Below are 21450 nucleotides of genomic sequence, written 5' to 3'. Positions count from 1 at the left end.
TGCACTTGAGAAGATTTTCCTGCAGTAATTATTGGGACATAATTAATCATTTAGGAAGGATTTATTTGGACAGGGTGCAGGCACTTTATGTATGTGTGGAGACGTAAATTCAGGTCACGTTTTTTTTACCAGCCTATTGAAATTCTGGCCATTAGGCGGCCGTCAATCTACGTCATCCGCCTTCCGGATGATCTGCACATGCATTCAAAATTATTTTTGGGTCTTGGAAGACAAGCACGCTCTTGTTTCGCGCATGCCTATTGAAATTATTATTGAATTGGCATAATACGTAAGAGGAGAAGAATGACGCCAGCGCATTGGAAAAGAAGTAGCAGATTACTGCATGTGCATTACTGATAGTAAGCACCGCTATGCCCATGCGCAGTTCAAGCGATCATCGTGAACGTGCTTTGTAGACACGTATAGAGCATGTGGGACTAAGATAAGGAAATGGCTGTTGTCAAGAGTCAGGATAGGAACAGTAGGCAACTATAAAACATCTTTATTATATACATTTATAAGGTATTGGGGGAATTTTTTTAGCAATTTAGTTTGTTAGACTTTACTAATTCATTATTGTATTCAGATAGGTACAACTTTACCTTCACTTTAAGGTAGGGCACCTCAGTCTGCCTGAGGTGTAGAGGCGCCTTTTTCTCCAACATAGGTGTGTCCGGTCCACGGCGTCATCCTTACTTGTGGGATATTCTCTTCCCCAACAGGAAATGGCAAAGAGCCCAGCAAAGCTGGTCACATGATCCCTCCTAGGCTCCACCTACCCCAGTCATTCTCCACGGAGATGGCTTAGAGTTCTCTATCTCCGTCGACAAGGGTTCCCTTCTTGGGAACAATAATAGACTCCTTAGAAATGAGGATTTTTCTGACAGAGGCCAGAAAAACAAGACTTCTAGACTCTTGTCGGATACTTCATTCCGTTCCTCTTCCTTCCATAGCGCAGTGCATGGAAGTGATAGGTTTGATGGTAGCGGCAATGGACATAGTTCCTTTTGCGCGCATTCATCTAAGACCATTACAACTGTGCATGCTCAGTCAGTGGAATGGGGACTATACAGACTTGTCTCCGAGGATACAAGTAAATCAGAGGACCAGAGACTCACTCCGTTGGTGGCTGTCCCTGGACAACCTGTCACAAGGGATGACCTTCCGCAGACCAGAGTGGGTCATTGTCACGACCGACGCCAGTCTGATGGGCTGGGGCGCGGTCTGGGGATCCCTGAAAGCTCAGGGTCTTTGGTCTCGGGAAGAATCTCTTCTACCGATAAATATTCTGGAACTGAGAGCGATATTCAATGCTCTCAAGGCTTGGCCTCAGCTAGCGAGGGCCAAGTTCATACGGTTTCAATCAGACAACATGACAACTGTTGCGTACATCAACCATCAGGGGGGAACAAGGAGTTCCCTGGCGATGGAAGAAGTGACCAAAATCATTCAATGGGCGGAGTCTCACTCCTGCCACCTGTCTGCAATCCACATCCCAGGAGTGGAAAATTGGGAAGCGGATTTTCTGAGTCGTCAGACATTGCATCCGGGGGAGTGGGAACTCCATCCGGAAATCTTTGTCCAAATCACTCAACTGTGGGGCATTCCAGACATGGATCTGATGGCCTCTCGTCAGAACTTCAAAGTTCCTTGCTACGGGTCCAGATCCAGGGATCCCAAGGCGGCTCTAGTGGATGCACTAGTAGCACCTTGGACCTTCAAACTAGCTTATGTATTCCCGCCGTTTCCTCTCATCCCCAGGCTGGTAGCCAGGATCAATCAGGAGAGGGCGTCGGTGATCTTGATAGCTCCTGCGTGGCCACGCAGGACTTGGTATGCAGATCTGGTGAATATGTCATCGGCTCCACCATGGAAGCTACCTTTGAGACGAGACCTTCTTGTTCAAGGTCCGTTCGAACATCCGAATCTGGTCTCACTCCAGCTGACTGCTTGGAGATTGAACGCTTGATCTTATCGAAGCGAGGGTTCTCAGATTCTGTTATCGATACTCTTGTTCAGGCCAGAAAGCCTGTAACTAGAAAGATTTACCACAAAATTTGGAAAAAATATATCTGTTGGTGTGAATCTAAAGGATTCCCTTGGGACAAGGTTAAGATTCCTAAGATTCTATCCTTCCTTCAAGAAGGATTGGAAAAAGGATTATCTGCAAGTTCCCTGAAGGGACAGATTTCTGCCTTGTCTGTGTTACTTCACAAAAAGCTGGCAGCTGTGCCAGATGTTCAAGCCTTTGTTCAGGCTCTGGTTAGAATCAAGCCTGTTTACAAACCTTTGACTCCTCCTTGGAGTCTCAACTTAGTTCTTTCAGTTCTTCAGGGGGTTCCGTTTGAACCCTTACATTCCGTTGATATTAAGTTATTATCTTGGAAAGTTTTGTTTTTGGTTGCAATTTCTTCTGCTAGAAGAGTTTCAGAATTATCTGCTCTGCAGTGTTCTCCTCCTTATCTGGTGTTCCATGCAGATAAGGTGGTTTTACGTACTAAACCTGGTTTTCTTCCAAAAGTTGTTTCTAACAAAAACATTAACCAGGAGATTATCGTACCTTCTCTGTGCCCGAAACCAGTTTCAAAGAAGGAACGTTTGTTGCACAATTTGGATGTTGTTCGCGCTCTAAAATTCTATTTAGACGCTACAAAGGATTTTAGACAAACATCTTCCTTGTTTGTTGTTTATTCCGGTAAAAGGAGAGGTCAAAAAGCAACTTCTACCTCTCTCTCTTTTTGGATTAAAAGCATCATCAGATTGGCTTACGAGACTGCCGGACGGCAGCCTCCCGAAAGAATCACAGCTCATTCCACTAGGGCTGTGGCTTCCACATGGGCCTTCAAGAACGAGGCTTCTGTTGATCAGATATGTAGGGCAGCGACTTGGTCTTCACTGCACACTTTTACCAAATTTTACAAGTTTGATACTTTTGCTTCTTCTGAGGCTATTTTTGGGAGAAAGGTTTTGCAAGCCGTGGTGCCTTCCATCTAGGTGACCTGATTTGCTCCCTCCCATCATCCGTGTCCTAAAGCTTTGGTATTGGTTCCCACAAGTAAGGATGACGCCGTGGACCGGACACACCTATGTTGGAGAAAACAGAATTTATGTTTACCTGATAAATTACTTTCTCCAACGGTGTGTCCGGTCCACGGCCCGCCCTGGTTTTTTAATCAGGTCTGATAATTTATTTTCTTTAACTACAGTCACCACGGTATCATATGGTTTCTCCTATGCAAATATTCCTCCTTAACGTCGGTCGAATGACTGGGGTAGGCGGAGCCTAGGAGGGATCATGTGACCAGCTTTGCTGGGCTCTTTGCCATTTCCTGTTGGGGAAGAGAATATCCCACAAGTAAGGATGACGCCGTGGACCGGACACACCGTTGGAGAAAGTAATTTATCAGGTAAACATAAATTCTGTTTTTTATTTGTTTTGAATATAGCTCTGAGGAGATTAAGTTTTTTTTTATCTTAGTGACAGTGTCATTTTCATATCAGTCATTATTTTAATTATTGGGAATTATTTTACCTATGGACATGGAACAGGAGTCTGCTCCTATGGATACATTTTTATTGTGTCTTGATGCCCAAATTGTGTTACCTATGCAATTTTGTTCTTCATGTTTAGAAAAGACTTTGAAATGTCGTTTTGTTTCTGAGCCTGTCTCTCAGGATGATGCTGTTCAGGCAATGCCACAACTTTCTCCCCTAACATCCCAAGCCTCCACGGCTTCACATACAGTGTCCTGCAGTTCCTCCCAGCCTCCTGGAGGAATTTATTTGCCCTCAGATTTTGCTGCACAGATATCCTCTTTGGTATCAGCGGCTTTATCTGCTTTTCCCATGATGGGGAAGCGCAAGAGGAAATCTAAAAAAAATTCAGAGTGTAAAGTGTCTGTCCCGTCTGCTGCTACGCAGGTTGCCCTCCCTTATAAGTCTGATGAGGAGGATACCTCAGTAGCCTCTGCGGGTGAAATCTCAGATTCGGACTGTATAATTCCTTTGTCTGATGCTGAAGAAGTAAACTTCAGATTTAAGCTTGAACACCTTTGTTTACTATTAAAGGAGGTACTGGCTTCTTTGGACGACTCCGACTCTCCTGTCGCTGTCAACCCTAAGAAATCTAGTAAGCTTAACAAATACTATGATATTCCTTCCTCTGGTAGTGTTTCCTGTTCCAGACCATGTGACAGAGATTATTACACAAGAATGGGACAAGCCAGGCATACCTTTCTCCCCATCTCCCGTCTTTAAAAAGATGTTTCCTGTTGTTGACTCCATTAGAGATTCATGGCGCACGATGCCTAAGGTAGAAGGGGCTATTTCTACCCTGGCTAAGAGAACTATGATCCCTATTGAGGATAGCTGTCCTTTTAAGGATCCCATGGACATCCCATTTTGCCAAGCGTGGATACGAGATGTCCCAGATCCTTGGGCTGTAGACATAGTATCTCAGGGTTACAAAATAGAATTCAAAACTTGTCCTCCCAAGGCCAGACCCTCTCAAGGTTATCTGTGGATCAGGTAAAAGAGAGGCATTCTTACAGTGTGTTCAGGACCTTTCCTCCCTGTGAGTGATTGTTCCAGTTCCAGTATAAGAGAACAGGGTCTGGGATTTTATTCAAACCTGTTTGTGGTTCCCAAAAAAGAGGCAACTTTCCGACCCATTTTAGACCTATACTGTCTCAACAAGTTTCCGTCCTTCAAAATGGAAACCATTCGTTCCATTCTTCCCTTGGTCCAAGAAGGTCAGTTCCTGAGATTTGCTTTTCTAGACATGCACTTTCAGTTTTTTTTCTCTTTCGTTTGGCATTGCCACAGCTCCAAGAATTTTCTCAAAGGTTCTGGGGGCTCTTTTGTCAGTTGTCAGGTCTCGGGGAATTGCGGTGGCACCTTATCTGGATGACATATTGGTTCATGCGCGCCATCTTTTCAACAAGCAAACTCTCATACAGAGATCTTGTTGTTTCTACGTTCCCACAAATGGAAACTGAATCTGGAGAAGGGTTCCCTTGTTCCAGCTACAAGGGTCTGTTTCTTAGGGACCATCTTAGATTCCCTATCTATGACGATTTTTTTGACAGAGGTAAAAAAATCCAAGCTTCTCTCCTCTTGCCTCTCTCTACAGTCTACTGTTCAGCCATCAGTGGCTCAGTGTATGGAAGTAATTGGTCTGATGATCGCTTCCATGGACGATATTCACTTTGCTCGATTCCATTTGTGAGCTCTGTAACTATGCATGCTAAGACAATGGAACAGAGATCATTCAGATCTGTCTCAGAGGATAGATCTGGACCAGTTGACGAGATTCTCTCTCATGGTGGATTTCTCAGGATCATCTGTCTCAGGGCACATGCTTACGGAGACCTTCCTGGGTGATTGTGACCACGGATGCCAGCCTTCTAGGCTGGGGAGCAGTATGGGGCTCGTTAATGGCTCAGGGCCTATGGACTCTGGAGGAGTCTGTTCTCCCCATAAACATCTTGGAGTTGAGTGATCTACAATGCTCTGATGGCTTGGCCTCAATTGTCCTTAGCCCGGTTTATCAGGTTCCAATCGGACAACATCTCCTCAGTGGCTTACAGCAACCACCAGGGGGGAACTCTGAGTTCCTTAGCCATGGAGGTGGCACGGATTATTCAGTGTGCGGAAGCTCACAATTGTTTTCTATCTGCTATCCCCATTCCAGGAGTGGACAACTGGGAGGCGGATTTTCTGAGCAGACAGACATTTCATCCCGGGAGTGGGCTCTTCATCCGGAGGTGTTCTCCAGGCTAACCCTCAAGTGGGGGGTGCTGGAGTTAGATCTGATGGCATCTTGTCAGAACGCCAAGCTTCCAAGGTACGGTTCAAGGTCAAGAGATCCTCAGGCCGCTCCTTCCACGAGTATCAAACAGGAGAGAGTGTCTGTAATTCTAATAGCTCCTGCTTGGACTCACAGTATCTGGTATGCAGACCTTGTGAAGATGTCATCTCTTCCTCCTTGGAGGTTACCTCTGAGGAAGGACCTTCTAACTCAGGGTCCTTTCCTCCATCCAAATCTCGTTTCTCTGAAGCTGATTGCTTGGAGATTGAATACTTCGTTCTGGCTAAGCGTGGGTTTTCTGAATCGGTTATTGATACCATGCTCCAGACTCGCAAGCCTGTTACTCGTAAAATTTATCATAAGGTATGGCGCAAATACCTATATTGGTGTGAATCGAAGGGCTACTCTTGGAGTAGGGTCAGGATTCCTAGAATTTTGTCTTTTCTCCAGGATGGCCTGGAGAAAGGGTTGTCAGTCAGTTCTCTGAAAGGTCAGATTTCTGCATTATCTATTATTTTACATAAGCATCTAGCGGATGTGCCAGATGTTCAATCTTTTTGTCAGGCCCTGGTTAGAATCAGGCCTGTGTTTAAACCGGTTGCTCCTCCTTGGAGCCTTAACCTAGTTCTTAGAGTTTTTCAGCAGGCTCCATTTGAGCCAATGCATTCCATAGATATTAAGCCGTTAACTTGGAAGGTTTTGTTTCTTGTTGCTATTTATTCTGCTCTGAGAGTTTCTGAACTCTCGACTTTGCAGTGCGATTCGCCTTACCTTATTTTTCATGCGGATTAGGTGGTTCTTCATACTAAGTTGGGGTTTCTTCCTAAGGTGGTTTCGGATAGAAATATTAATCAGAAGATTGTTGTTTGTTCTCTCTGTCCTAATCCTTCTGATAAGGAACGTCTGTTACACAACTTGAATGTTGTATGTGCTCTAAAACTCTACCTACAGACTACTAAGGATTTTCGCCAGTCTTTTGCCCTTTTTGTTGGTTTCTCAGGAAAGCGTAAGGGTCAGAAGGCTACTTCTACTTCTCTTTCCCTCTGGTTGAGAAGTAGGATTAGTTTTGCATATGAGACTGCTGGACAGCAGCCTCCTGAGAGAATTACTGCTCATTCCACTAGGGTTGTCTCCTCTTCGTGGGCTTTCAAAAATGAAGCTTCTGTGGAACAGATTTGCAAGACTGCAACATGGTCCTCTCTGCATACTTTTTACAAATTTGATACTTTTGCATCGGCTGAGGCCTTTTTTGAGAGAAAGGTTCTTCAAGCGGTGGTGCCTTCTGTTTAGGTCTGCCTGTCTTGTTCTCCCTCTCTGTTCATTCTGTGTCCTCTAGCTTGAGTATTGGTTCCCACTAGTAATTGGAATGACGTTGTGGACTCTCCATGTATTTGGAAAGAAAATAAAATTTATGTTTACCGTGTAAATGTATTTCTTTCCGGGCATGGAGAGTCCACAACCCCACCCTTAAGATTAGGCAGTAATATTTGTTTCTAAACCTCAGGCACCACTACACCTTTGTGTTATCTTCTTTTTCCATTTCCCTTCGGCTGAATGACAAGGTAATAGGTACTACTTTGCACATCACATTGAATAATAATATTAGTTATTTAATTTATTGAGGTATATTCATGTTTTCATTTAAGGGCACAAATATATGGAATAACAATACCAGTATAAAAAATGTTACACTGAGACGCTGCACTCTTTTTTGTGTTTTTGTTATGTCATTGCATATAAGACATGGCTTTGCTTTTAGGCAGTTAAAACATGTACTACCCTTGGAAAGTCTTATGATCATCGCTTCTACTTGTTGTGTCTTAAACACATCATGGTTCTTTATTACAAACAGACAGGAAAACGAACAAATGAAACCTCATGTTTATGTATAATTATAGCTCTTTATGTCTAGGAACCTAAAAATATTACAGCCTGTTTTATTAAAGAAAGATAGAATCCCATCAGTATTTTTTAGATGCATTTTGTTATAATCACGTTGACCTGGTTAATCATTCTGCCATTTAGATTTAGGATATGGCTCTACTGTAAAAAAAAATCTTTCTCAACCACATTAATTGTGCAAAATGACTAAAGGTCTTTGGTTTATACATTATTTTACATAATTTATTTCATATTTTTCTTCTTGGAAAATAAAGGAGGATTCATAAAACAAATAAAAATCTTCAAAATCTTCAGTAATTACTTTGAGTACCTCATTGATTAAAATTTAAGTACTACCTTTCTTATGGATTCTCCGCTCAATAACAAATATGAGCTATGTCCAAGGCTTCAGTATCTAGTACATTACTCTAACGTGTTGTACAATAATGATAAAATATGTTCTTATATTTAGACTCCATTTTAAGGCTTTTGTAGCCTCTTCAGAAGTAACAAATTCAGGCACAAACCAAGATTATGTTAGAAGCATAGCAAAAATGACATTTATTAAAGACTCATCACAAATAGACATGTTGTTTAGAATCACAAGATTCACTTTTAGATCACAAACTCTTTATCGCCAAATGTCTAAAAAAAGAACATTTTCCCCACATGTTTACATTTAGTATAAAGGGACTTAAAGCTTAATATCCAAGTACCTTTAATATTCTTTTGATAATATGTATTAACCTTAACTCCTGGAGTTGCAACTCTAGTGCATCCGGTAACGCCATAGTAATCTTATAGTCAAATTAGGTAGACTTTAATTCATCATTTTATTTAGATCTCACTAATCATGCATAATTATACCTTTTAATCCTGGTGCTGTTTGCGCTGTTCCTCCGCCCGCCATACTGCCTTCTTGATTGACAATTCTTCTAAATTATATCTCCCAATAATTATTTTCCCCCCCCCCCCCCCCCCAGGGAGTTCAACCCCTTTGCTATAACATCACGTGATTGTTCTGCGCTAAAGTAAATCTTTCCTATTGAGTCTAGATGCGTGTTCAAGTGATGCGCATGCTCTATAGTGCTCTCGGCCTATAGCATTAAACATCGATCAGATCCAAGTAAGTTGCAGTCAGAGAGGAGATCAGCGCATGCGCAGCTCAACTTTTTATCTTGAGCGCGCTTGAAAGATACGTATAGAGCGGGTGGAACCGCTCTATACGTCACACAGTGCTTAACTAGGAGGTAGCATCTGGGAGGAGTCTGAATGCAAACGGGGTAAAATTTATATTATATATATTTCCGAACTCTGAGTTTGGATATAATAAATTACATAGCGGTTACACTAGGACACAGTACAGAAATGCTTAGGCTTCAAAACATCATACGTTTACATTCACTTTAAGGCATTTACAATGGAGAGTTAGATAGTAGTCATAACTTTTTATGTTGATGAGTAGTAGTAGTGGCTTTTATTCATTAAGGCACAATCCTAAATGACTCATCTGTCAATGATGGGTTTGGCCGTATTACTTAAAGGGACAGTATACACTCATTTTCATATAACTGCATGTAATAGACACTACTATAAAGAATAAGATGCAGAGATACTGATATAAAAATCCAGTATAAAACTGTTTAAAAACCTACTTAGAAGTTCTAAGTTTAGCTCTGTTGAAAAGGTGGCTGGAAAGCCCACTGCAAGTGGGAAATTAGACACTCCCCCTTCTTTTGCATATGAAAAGCCCATTTACACAAACAGGAGCAAGCTGGAGTCCACGGAATCATCAATTACAAGTGGGAATATCACTCCTGGCCAGCAGGAAGAGGCAAAGAGCACCACAGCAAAGCTGCTATATATGTCTCTTCCCTTACTTATAACCTCCAGTCATTCTCTTTGCCTGCGGTGCAAGGAGGAGGTGAAGTTTTGGTGTCTGATCTAAAATCAAGATTTTTTTTATTTTAAAGCAGAGTAGGTTTGCTCTGATCTTTCTAAAGGGTCTAGCCTTAGCCCATGTCAGTCTCTTCAGTAGGGCAATGGTGGCTTTTAAGCAATTGGGGACTTGTGGGGTACAATCTTCACTGCGTTTTCCCAAAACATTTTGCTGCCCTATTTAGATAGCCTGAGTAAGTTTACTCAGTCTTTCTGTATTTCCACAGGTCCTTGTGAGGGATGGCATCCTCTCAAACCAGGTGAGCTGTCCTGCTGCCGGACAGATAAATATTGAGGTAAGTGCCAGTTTTATTTTTCTATGTAGCAGGAAAAAATGTGGCACTTATTCAGCTGAAACGCTGCAGGGACGTTTTTTATTATTCCTGTCAGGGTGCAGGTTTTTATGGCAGTTTTTGCAGGCACTGTTAGTGTCAGGAGTTATTCATTTTATTGATGGCTCAGTGAGGATCCATTTTTAGTAACAGATTATGTACTTCTTGGGGGGGGGGTTATTGTTTGTTTTTAAGCCTGTTTTTCAAGAAAGTTGTTTTTAAAAAAAAAAATGGGTTTTTTTGTCAGCTGTAGGACCGCCCCTTTTAGGGAGGTTCTGATTCTGTGATTTCAGTTTTTTTTGGCACTTTTTTCTCATTTCCTGTAAAAGTGAGGTGCCCATATTTCGGATGGCTCTGCTGTTTACAAACCGGATTTCCAGAGAAGCAAAAACAGCAAGAAGCCTTCTAAACGGTATCATTTTTTTCCCCTCAGTTTGCTGCGGGTTGCAGGACAAGTAGGGCACCTCAGTAATTCTGCTGAGGTGTAGAGTGTTGCCTGGGGTATGTTTTCTTGATTTGATAAATTTAAAGTGAACATTTATTTAAGAACATTTTTTTGGTTCAGTATTATATCCTTTGTTAAAAGTTTTTTGTTGTTTTTTTTTTTTTAAATTTGCTTCTTTTTGTATTATGGATCAGGAGACTGTGCAGGATTTTAAATGTAGCTTATGTTTTGATGCCCAGGTGGAACCACCAGTACATTTTTTGTTCTTCATGTAAGAACTTTAGCTTATAGAAATATACTTTTTGACCCTGAGCCATCATTAGCTAAGGCGGATGCTGTTCAGGAGCCTCCTATTTCAGATGTGCCGCAGCTTTCTCCTCTAGCGTCCCAATCCTATTCATCTGCACATGCGGTGCCCTGCGTTTTCCTCTCATGCTCCGTCTGGAGTTATTTTGTAAGATATTGCTGCCCAGGTATCTTCTGCGGTATCTGAGCCGCTGTCTGCTTTTTCCTGTGTTGCAGGGAAAACGCAAAAAGGAAAATTAAAGAAACAGTAAGGTTTCTGATCCTGAAGTGGCTAATCAAAGTATTTCCTCTCAGAAGTCTGAGGATGAAGATTCTTCGGGTGCATCTGAGGGTGAAATTTCGGATTCAGGCAGTATAATTCCTTCTACTGATGCTGAAGTTGTGTGGAAGGCTTGCTCAACTAAGAATTGGTTTAATCATTTATTTTTTCTGTACCTCTGATTATGCAAATGCTATTAAATGTACAGATTGGTTTAAACTTCGTCTCCAAGGATGTTGCTGTTAAGACACTGCCACAGCTTTCTCTTTTTATGTCCCAAGCCTATTTGGCGTCACATGCAGTGACCTGTGGTTCCTCTCAATCTCCTGGAGGAGTGTAATTTGCTTACAGAAGTTGCAAGCTCAGGTATCTTCTGCGGTATCTGTGGCTTGGTCTGTTTTCCTTTACTTAAGGGAAAAGGCAAGAGGGCATTTTAAGTCTCAGATAAGAGGGTTTCTGCTCCACATGCTGCTACACAGGTTTGTCTTCTTCCAAGTTAGTGAGGAGGATTCGCCGGTAGTTTGAGGCTGAAATTTCAGATCTGGACAGTATAATTCCTTCATCTGTTACTGAAGTGGTATCCTTCAGTTGTTTGCTTCAAAGCCTCTTATATTGTCAGGAGGTCTTGGCTGACTGGATGACACCAATCCCTATCATTGTCTTTCCTTCTGAGTTTTGTGAACTTTATCAGTTCTATATTTTTCTTTCCTCTCTGGAAGGGTTCTAGACGTGCTGTGAGATGTTCACAGGATTGTTATAGAGAATCTGGGGATATTCTCCCTGTCTCACGTCCTTTTTAGGATTTCCTGTCGCTATCTCTCTTGAAATGCGCGGTGTCTTTAGTAGAAGGGAACTTTCTACTTTTAATCAGAAAACTTACATCTCTGCAGAGATAATCTAGTTTTCTTTCTGATATAGGTAAGAAGCTGGAGGTTAAAATTGTTCATTTAGAACAATGTCTTGTCTTATTAGACTTGCTGTACTAGCCGCCGGGCATTGTGGCTGAAATCTATGGTCAGCTGAGAAGCCTACCTGTGGTTTAGTGGTACAGCCTAGGCTTTATAGTTCTGCAGTTGCAGATTCAATTTTTTCTGTTTTCTCCAAATACATGCTTCTAGTGTCTCCTTTTAAGGATGAGACTTTGTTTGGGTTATGCCTTTTTGAGTCCATTCTAAGTTTTCTTCCCAGAGGCAGATTTCTCTTTCTTGAGTATCTGCAATCCAAGTAGGATGAGATGCATTCCTTGAACTGGATTTAGGGTCTTCATCTCTGGGAGTGACAGTACAAGTCCCAGTTTGGGAACAGGATATAGGCATTTACCTCATATTTCAGATTCTGTCCTTCAAAGTAGTATCCTTTCTCCTTTGGTTCTAGTGGGCCTGTTCATAACGAACTTAGTCCTGAAAGATTTATTATTAACTTAATCAGAATCTTCTCTAGTTTTCTTAGTTTGCGCCATCCCAGTCAGACCTTTAGGTCTTGGGATATTGCAAGTGTGTTTTTCTGGACAATATATAGTTCAGGTATCATCCTGACTTCGAGCTAGCTCTCTTTTAAGAGATCTTGTCCAATCTTCTTCTCCGGGGATGGGAAATTAATCTGGAGAAGAGTTCCCTTCTATCCACAAGGGTAATTTTTTTGGGACTACCACAATACCCTGAATTCACCAAATTTAGTTTGATCTCAGAAGTTATGCAGGGTGAGGTCTGGTCAGTACCGGGATGGGAGACCACCTGGGAACACCAGGCGCGGTATGCTTGGACCTTATTTGAGTCTTTATCTAGGAGATGTCTTTCAGAGGTCAGAAATTCAAGGATTTATTCCTTTTCCCCACTCTGCAGTCTTCTGTCGAGCCAACAGTAAGCTCTAGTCGCCGGTGGATAGCTTAGCCATCTTGCAACCAGGAGGTTGGGAGTTTGGATTTAGCTGCAGTTGATATTTCTTCACTTTTCTGTGACCCTGTGTATGGGGGGAATTGGTCTGATGGTATTCCATGGACATCATTACTTTTGATCTTTTCCATGACATGGAGAACTTTTGGATCTGTCTTAAAGGATAGATTTAGATCAGATGACAAGAGACTTTCTTCCGTAGTATTTTTTCAGGAGTATCTATCTCTGGGCGCATGCTTCTGGAGATATTCCTGGGTGATGTGACCACAGATGTCAACCTGCTGGGCTGGTAATCTGTCTGGGTCTTGTTTAAGGATTATGGACTCGGAAGTGTCTGCTCTCCTCTTTAAACATCTTGGAGTTGAGAGAAATTCCCAATGCTCTAATGAGTTGACCTCAGTTGTCCCTAGCTTGGTTCCAGTCGGACAATATCACCTCAAGGGTTTATATCAACCATTAGGGAGGAACTAGGGGTTCCTTAGCCATGTAGGAGGTGACTTGGATTGTTCAGTTGGAGGAAGCTCACATTTGCTGTCGGTCATCCACTTTCCAGGGGTGGAAAATTGGGAGTCGGACTTCTAAACAGACTGATAGTTTATCCCGGGGAGTGAGCATTTCCATCCGGAAGTGTTCTCTAGGTAGACCCTCACATGTGGTATCAGGACTTGGCTTCTGTGGGCATTTTGACAGAACGTCAAGTTTCTAAGGTATGGTTTATGGTCATGTGATCCGCTAGTTTGCGATTTGTTTCTCTTCTCTTTGGTTGAGTAGTATAATGCGTTTGGTTTATGAGACTGCTGGACAGCAGCCTCCTGAGAGAATTTCAGCTCATTTCACTAGGGCTGTCCCTTCTTCTTGGGCTTTTAAGAAGGAAGTTTATGTAGAACAGATTTGCAAGACTGCAACATGGTCCTCTCTGCATACTTTTTCCAAATTTGCTATTTTTGTCTTAGCTGATGTTTCTTTTGGGAGAAAGGTTCTTCGTGCAGTGGTGCCTTCTGTTTAGGTTACCTGTCTTGTCCCTCCCTAATCATCTGTGTCCTCTAGCTTGGGTATTGGTTCCCACTAGTAATTGATGATTCCGTGGACTCACCATATCTTAGGAAAGAAAACATAATTTATGCTTACATGATCAATTTATTTATTTCCGTATATGGTGAGTCCATGGCCCACCCTTTATTTTCATACAGTTATTTTTAACTAAAACCTCAGGCACCTCTACACCTTTGTGTTATCTTCTTTTTCCATTTTCCCTTCGGCTGAATGACTGGAGGTTATGGGTAAGGGAAGTGACATATATAGCAGCTTTGCTGTGGTGCTCTTTGCCTCCTCCTGTTGGCCAGGAGTGATATTCCCACTAGTAAATAAATTTATCAGGTAAGCATAAATTATGTTTTTGTTAATAGATAAAACTAAAATATCAGCTCTATTGAGTATGATATATGTATATTTCTAGCAAGTCCTAAAAACTATCAGCATTGAAATCCAGAGCAGTTTTAAATATAGCCAATTATTCCTAAAAATTTGCTTTGTATAAAAATACAAAGGAACAAGACACACATAGACAAAGTCCATTGTGTTTTAATATAACACTGCACAAATACAAATTACAAGCATCAGTAGAATATAAGTCCTCTAAGCTCGATCCCAAGTGTCACGGGATAATACCAAGCGCTTAATATACAGTCGGTTTACATTAAGGTGTATCCGGAGTGCGACGCGGCTTTTAAACTGTTTTATTAACAATCATATGCTGCTATTTTGCAGTAGTTTGGAGCATTATTGTTGCACTTATTTATTATTTTGGAAATATATATTTATACATTGTTGAAAAAGTTAATGCACAAACTGTTTTATTTTGTATGTACATTTTTTTAAGCAGTGGCTGTATCCAAATTTTTATACATATATTCTTTATTTTCTCTTATGTTTATGCCTTGTTCTGTTTGTGCATTTTTATTAGCTTTTAAAGCATCTGTTTTCATTTACCCCATCATCTTGTCTGTGGTTAACCTAACGGCGCATCCTTTAAGCATGTTTTTATTTTAACCCTTTATGTGTTCATTTTTTCGGTTATAAGAATAATCCATTAGAATATAACCACGATGGCATGAAGAAGGCTGCTGTTGAGAAAGCTATCAAGGTAAAAAAAACAAATTACATTTTGTTTAAAATTAAAAGCGTATTCGGCCCATAAGTAGCACAGATGTCATATTTGGTGAATAAAAAGAGATTCTGCAAGCAGAACTTGAATATTATAAAAATATTACCAGATTTAATTCTGGCATTTTGCAAGGAGCAAAAGAGTTGATTGACATATGTTGTCATTCTATTCTCCCAATCACTAGGACAATATAAACCTTGTATTAGGTTTTACAAAATGTTATGACATTATCCAAACATGACACAAGGACCCCCGATTCCTTTAGACTCCATTTTTCCTAATTTCCTCATTTGCTTTCATTTCATTTAAATGTATAAGGCTTTACTGCATTTGCTGGTACCTTAATACATTTACAGTTACGCAATTTGCTATTGGTTGGTATCTGATCCCTTTTTAACATGCATGGGCTATTTATTATATTTCCTTTTTGTCTCCTTTCCTTGGCTTATGGCATTTTGCAATTTATTTTATATGTCAAAGTAAAAATGTGCGTTAAGTACAAAGATGTATTTTATGTTCTAGAAATAGCTTGTATGTATATGCATAGACGTGTGTTAGTGTTGCTGGAGTTTGATGTTTATGTGGGTGTTTAGCTTGAACCGCTGTTTAAAGTGCTTTTAAATTCTCACATTTTTATTCTATTGCAGTCTGGAAAAAAGATGGGGAGCAGCCCTAATCCTTTTGTACTGTTTTCTGTTGGTCATAAAGATCAACAGAGTAAGGTAAGTTGTGACTGTATTCAATTACTTTATTATGTAACATGGTTTTCATCATTGTCTTCAAATCAAATTTAAGAATCCAATGTTGGTGTGATAAATTAATTTGGTAGTTATTTATCATAAATTACAAACTTGGTTAAGTCTAATGTTACTGTTGACTAAGGTTTTGCAGTATTTGTGTTATTAAAGGGACATGAAATCCAAAATTTTTCTTTCATGATTCCGATAGAGAATACAATTATAAACAACTTTCCAATTTACTTCTATTATTTAATTTGCTTCTTTCTCTTGTTATCCTTTGCTGAAATGTTTATCTAGGAAAGTTCATGTGCAGCAGAGAACCTCGGTTCTATCTGTTGATTGGTGGCTGCATATATAAACTGATTGTCATTGGCTCACCCATGTGTTCAGTTAGAAACCAGTAGTTCACTGCTGCTCCTTCAACAAATGATACCAAGAGAATAATACAGATTAGATAATAGAAGTAAATTAGAAAGTTGTTTAAATTGTATTCTCTATCTGAATCATGAAAGATTTTTGGGGGGTTTCATGTCCCTTTAAGCAATCTGTAAAATTATCTTGTTACTCAAAGGTTTTTGTTTTTTTAAGACACCATTTTAAAGGGGCATTTTACTCCACAGGAGGGAAAAACGTGATAAAGATAAAAAACTTTGTATAGATCTTTTATTAAAATTAATTTAAATTTGACCTTTTTAACACTGTATTTGTATTCTGGGGCAGTACTTTCTGCAAAGCTTGCTCTGCTGAATATTTTTTCTTTTCTTTTAAATTGTGAGCTATACTTCTTTTTTTAAAAAACAAACCCTGACATAATGAATACTCATCATATAGAGGGTTATGGCTGTTTAATGTTTTAAGGGAACCAATATTTTCTAGGATTTACAACTGGTTTAATTACAGAAAAGTACACAATTGCCTCTATAGCCATAAATCAGTTCAGAATATGCTCAGACCCCTTACTAATTTTAAAAACTGTGTAATTGTCCCTCCATTATTGCATATTTTTTTAGTCTATAAGTTCTTGACCCAAAGCCCTCCTAGATACCTACCAAATTAGCTTAGTTGGAAAAGAAACATGGAGAGGTCATAATATTACCTCAGCAAGGTAATAACATCTTCCTTTCTGTCATCTTCCTTGGTATCTCTAGACCTGGTTGTAATGAATTACAAAATACTACATAGGTAGTACTACACCCCCCAATTATTGCATTTATTATTCAATCATAGAATTAATCATTGTTGGAGATGCGGCCATGTTAATAGCAACCAAGGGCACATGTGGTGGTGGCGGCGTTCAGCCATTAATGATTATCGGAGACAAATTATCACAGAAATAAAATTCCCCTTCATCCTCTTGTATGGATATTAAACAAAAACCCAAAATTGCAAATCAGAAAGAGAAGCAGTCTGCCAGGAACGAACAGCAGCATCAATAGCTTGTTCTATGGCCTGGTTGCCATCTGGGAGTAGCTTCTTTCTGCCCAATTGTGCTTTTCACAGAGGAAAACTTTCCTGTAGTATATCAGTCTGATCCCGCCAACATGGTTAGTCCAGCCCGGAAATACCAGGCAATTCTCCTCTGAACAAGGAACATGACAACCCCAGACGATCGTTTCGGCCTCCTTTGGGCCTCGTCAGTGAGGTGAAGCCATATTCCTCTAAGCACATTGGGCAAGGAGTCCACGTCTGGTTTCCCCCATCACCCTTAGGGAGACTATCCCCAGGGTCATATTTACATATGCAAAACAGAAAGAGAAGCAGTCTGCCTGGAACGAACAGCAGCATCAATAGCTTGTTCTAAGGCCCGCTTGCCATCTGGGAGTAGCTTCTTTCTGCCCAATTGTGCTTTTCACAGAGGAAAACTTTCCTGTAGTATATCAGTCTGATCCCGCCAACATGGTCAGTCCAGCCCCGAAGATACCTTTTATCTTTATAGAATCAAGGGTTAATATCCCTGGTAGGGGGATTATTGAACAGGAGGGTTCTGTACATAATATTGTTTATTGGGTCATTGCTGCGATGTGTGAGATGAGGCTCTGGCAGTGGGTGAACTTTAGTTTCATTTCCGGGAGTATTTGCCTGGTCAATTTGACATATTTTTTCCCTAGTGCAGGGGGGTCCTGCGAACCATTCCTTCTGACGGGTGTGGCCTATTCGACTTCCTCTGCTTGACCGGCGGTTGCAGGAGACGAAATGGTTTCTGTGGTCCAGGTCATAAGAGGTGGTGAGTGCCCCGGCCATTGGAGGTTAAAAAGGTGCCATTTTTCATATAATAGTCTGTAACAAAGGCACAAGCTGTGGAGGACTCCGACGCGTTGGAGGGTACTCCCACTTTAACTAAGTCTCATACCTGTGTTTATTGCGAGGAGGTTCTGGTAGATCTGCCTGTTCAACTATGTTCCACATGCCTTGATAAAGTTACGACATCTAGAAAGATTAGGATGTCTAGTACTAATGAACCGTCCACCTCTGAGGGTTCCCTGTCCTGCGACGTGCGTTCCCTACATTCATCTCCGATTACACATGCAGTGCCCCAGGGCACGACCATTTCTCCTATGGGAGAGATCTGTTGGCCGCCAGATTTTGGCTTACCACATTCTGCTAAACGCAAGCATAAGGTAAAATATGGCGATCCGACCCAGGGGTCATATTCGCCAATGGATATTTTGGAAAGATTATCCACTGACGAGGACTACTCCGACTCTTTGGCGGACATTCCTTCTAGGTCTGAGTTTGTCATCTAAGGCTCCAGCTCCGGTTTAGGATGGAAAATTTGTGCTTTTTGCTGAAGCAAGTGCTTGCTACTCTTGAGTTTCCGGAACCGAAACTACCGGAGCAACCTTCAATTCCTAAGCTTGATAAAGTATATGATGACAGGGTGGTGCCTCAGACCTTCCCGGTTCCTGTTAAGATTATTAAGAATGAATGGGAGAGATTAGGTTCTTCCTTTTCCCCTTCTTCCTTTAAAAAGCTGATTCCCGTCCCGGACTCTCAGCTCAAGCTATGGGGGACTGTCCCTAAGGTGGATGGTGCTATCTCTACACTCGCAAAGTGGACGACGATTCCTCTTGAGGATAGTTCGTCGTTTTTAAAAGTCCATGGATAAAAATTTATAAAACATGTTAAGAAAAATGTTTCAACACAGAAAGGGGTTTAGAGTACTATTCAAACCTTTTCGTGGTCCCAAAGAAGGAGGGCATGTTCCGCCCGATTCTAGACCTAAAATGTTTAAACAAATTTCTGGATGTTCCATCGTTCAAAATGGAAATCAGATCTATTCTGCCCCTAGTACAAGAGGGGCAGTTCATGACTACTATAGACTTGAAGGATGCCTACCTTCATGTGCCAATCCACAGGGATCACTTGAGGTTCCTGAGGTTTTCGTTTCTGAACCAACATTTCCAGTTTGTGGCCCTTCCCTTCGGTCTGGTGACGGCCCCGAGAGTCTTAACAAAGGTTCTGGGGGCGCTACTTGCAGTAGCTAGATCCAGAGGCATTGCTGTGGCGCCCTATCTGGACGACATCCTAGTCCAGACACTGTCCTTCAGTCTCGTAGAGGATTACTCAAGGGCCCTTCTTTTGCTCCAATCTCACAGTTGAAAGATAAACTCAGGAAAGAGCTCCCTGATTCCCAGCAACAGGGTGGAGTTCCTGGGAACAATAATAGATGCTATATCCATGAGGGTATTTCCCACAGGTCGGAGGAAGATTGTGTCCACCTGTCTTGCCCTTCAGTCCTCTTCCAGTACCTCTGTGGCTCAGAATATAGAGGTGATCGGACTCATGGTGTCCAGCATCAATGTCGTTCCATCTAAGACCTCTTCAGTTGTGCATGTTGAGACAGTGGAACGGCAATCATACAGACCTATCCCAACAGATTTCTCTGGACGAGGGACTCTCTCTCTTGGTGGATTTGTCCAGAACAATTGTCCCAAGGGACATCCTTCCTGAGACCATCCTGGGAGATTGTGACCATGGACGCGAGTCTGGCAGGATGGGGAGCTGTTTGGGGTGCCAGAATGGCTCAGGGAAAGTGGTCTCGAGAGGAGTCTCTCCTCCCAATCAATATTCTGGAACTTCGAGCAATCTTCAATGCTCTGAAGGCGTGGCCTCCCCTGGGGTCGTTCAGGTTCCAGACAGACAACATTACCTCTGTGGCTTACATCAACCATCAGGGGGGGGGGAGAAGCTCCCTAGCAATGAGGGAGGTTTCTCGGATATTGGAATGGGCAGAGTCCCACTGCTGTTAGCTCACAGCAATCCACATTCCGGGTGTGGACAACTGGGAAGCGGATTTTCTCAGCAGGCAATCCTTCCATCCAGGGGAATGGTCTCCATCCCAAAGTGTTTGCGGAGATTTGTCACAGATGGGGGATGCCGGAGATAAATCTCATGGCACCCAGACTCAATTGCAAGCTACCCAGATACTGGTCGCGGTCCAGGGATCCCCAGGCAGAGCTGATAGATGCCTTAGTGGTGCCTTGGGGGTTCAACCTAGTTTACATTTTTCCACCGTTGTCACTTCTACCTTGTGTAGTGGCCCGCATGAAGCAGGAGCAAGCTTCAGCTATTCTGATTGCTCCGTCGTGGCTGTGGAGGACGTGGCTTGCGGATCTGGAGGGGATGTCATCTTCTCCATGAAGGTTACCCTGTCGCAGGGATCTGTTGGTACAGGGTCCCTTTCAACATCAAAATCTAGATTCTCTGAGGCTGACTGCATGGAGATTGAATGCTTAGTCTTGGCCAAGAGAGGTTTTTATGAGAAAATGATTGATACTCTTGTTCAGGCCAGGAACCTGGTCACTCGTCGCATCTATCATAAGTTGTGGAGGACTTGCTTGTCCTGGTGTGAGAAGCATGGATATCCTTTGCACAAGGTGAAGTTGTCCAGGATTCTGTCCTTTCACTGCCTGCTTTCTCTCACTCAAGTCCATGTCAGGAGTGCTGCTAAAAGACTGTCACACTTGAGAGGCTGTGTTCTGTTCTACAGCATAAATCCTGGAGGTAAGATAGTTTTTAATTTTTACACATAAAACGCTATAACAGGGTCACAGTGTGGCTCCTTTATACCTTGATAGGATCCAGGGTTAATATCCTCTGTAGGTTTATTGAACAGTTGGGGTTAATTAATCAGTGTATTATTTACATGCTGCTTTGTGTGATTTTTTCCCCTGGGCTGATAGACTGTGTTTTTGGCTGGAACAAAAAGGTTTCACTTTCGTTTTTGAAAGTGTTGCACAACTCCTATTACTTGCTGTACTTGTAATAACAAAATTGTCTTGCACTCCATGTGACCGGTTGTGGTCTATGTTCATTTCCTCCATTCCGGCTGAGACTTGAACCTGAGGAGAGCATTTCCTCTGTTAACTGTCTGGGTCTAGGAGGTGATAAGTGCCCCAGCCATTGGGAGTATAAAGGTGCAGTTTTCTATAATAAAAAAAGTTGTTTTTTTTTGTGTCCTCCTGTGGGTATAACCTGACCTATGGAGGACTCTGACATGTTAGAAGGTACTCCTTCTGTACTAAATCATACCTGTTTATATTGTGAGGAGGCCGTGGTTTTCCCACCCACTCAATTATGTTCCACATGCCTTAACATGGTTATAAAGTCTATGAAGGGAGACGAACCTGCTAAGGCTCTTACTCCCTCTGAGCCATCTACCATCTTGGCGTCCCGTGAGATTA

At 41.8% G+C, this 21450-nt stretch overlaps 1 protein-coding gene across 3 annotated transcripts in view; it reads left to right on the top strand.

Annotated features, from left to right (window-relative positions):
* Positions 1-21450, top strand: part of ESYT2 (extended synaptotagmin 2) — a 581700-nt gene that overhangs the window by 482040 nt on the left and 78210 nt on the right. For 2 of the 3 annotated variants that reach the window (XM_053713830.1, XM_053713828.1), the window contains one exon: positions 15674-15748. In XM_053713830.1, the coding sequence (XP_053569805.1) occupies positions 15674-15748 (75 nt within the window). Of the gene's footprint in view, positions 1-14942; positions 15006-15673; positions 15749-21450 lie in introns of all 3 variants that reach the window. The other variant, XM_053713829.1, reaches the window with a different exon arrangement.

This window comes from Bombina bombina, chromosome 5 (genome assembly GCF_027579735.1).
Source record: "Bombina bombina isolate aBomBom1 chromosome 5, aBomBom1.pri, whole genome shotgun sequence".
Lineage (NCBI taxonomy): Eukaryota > Metazoa > Chordata > Amphibia > Anura > Bombinatoridae > Bombina > Bombina bombina.
The sequence above is the reverse complement of the archived record's forward strand: the minus strand, read 5'-3'. Positions and strand labels throughout refer to the sequence as shown.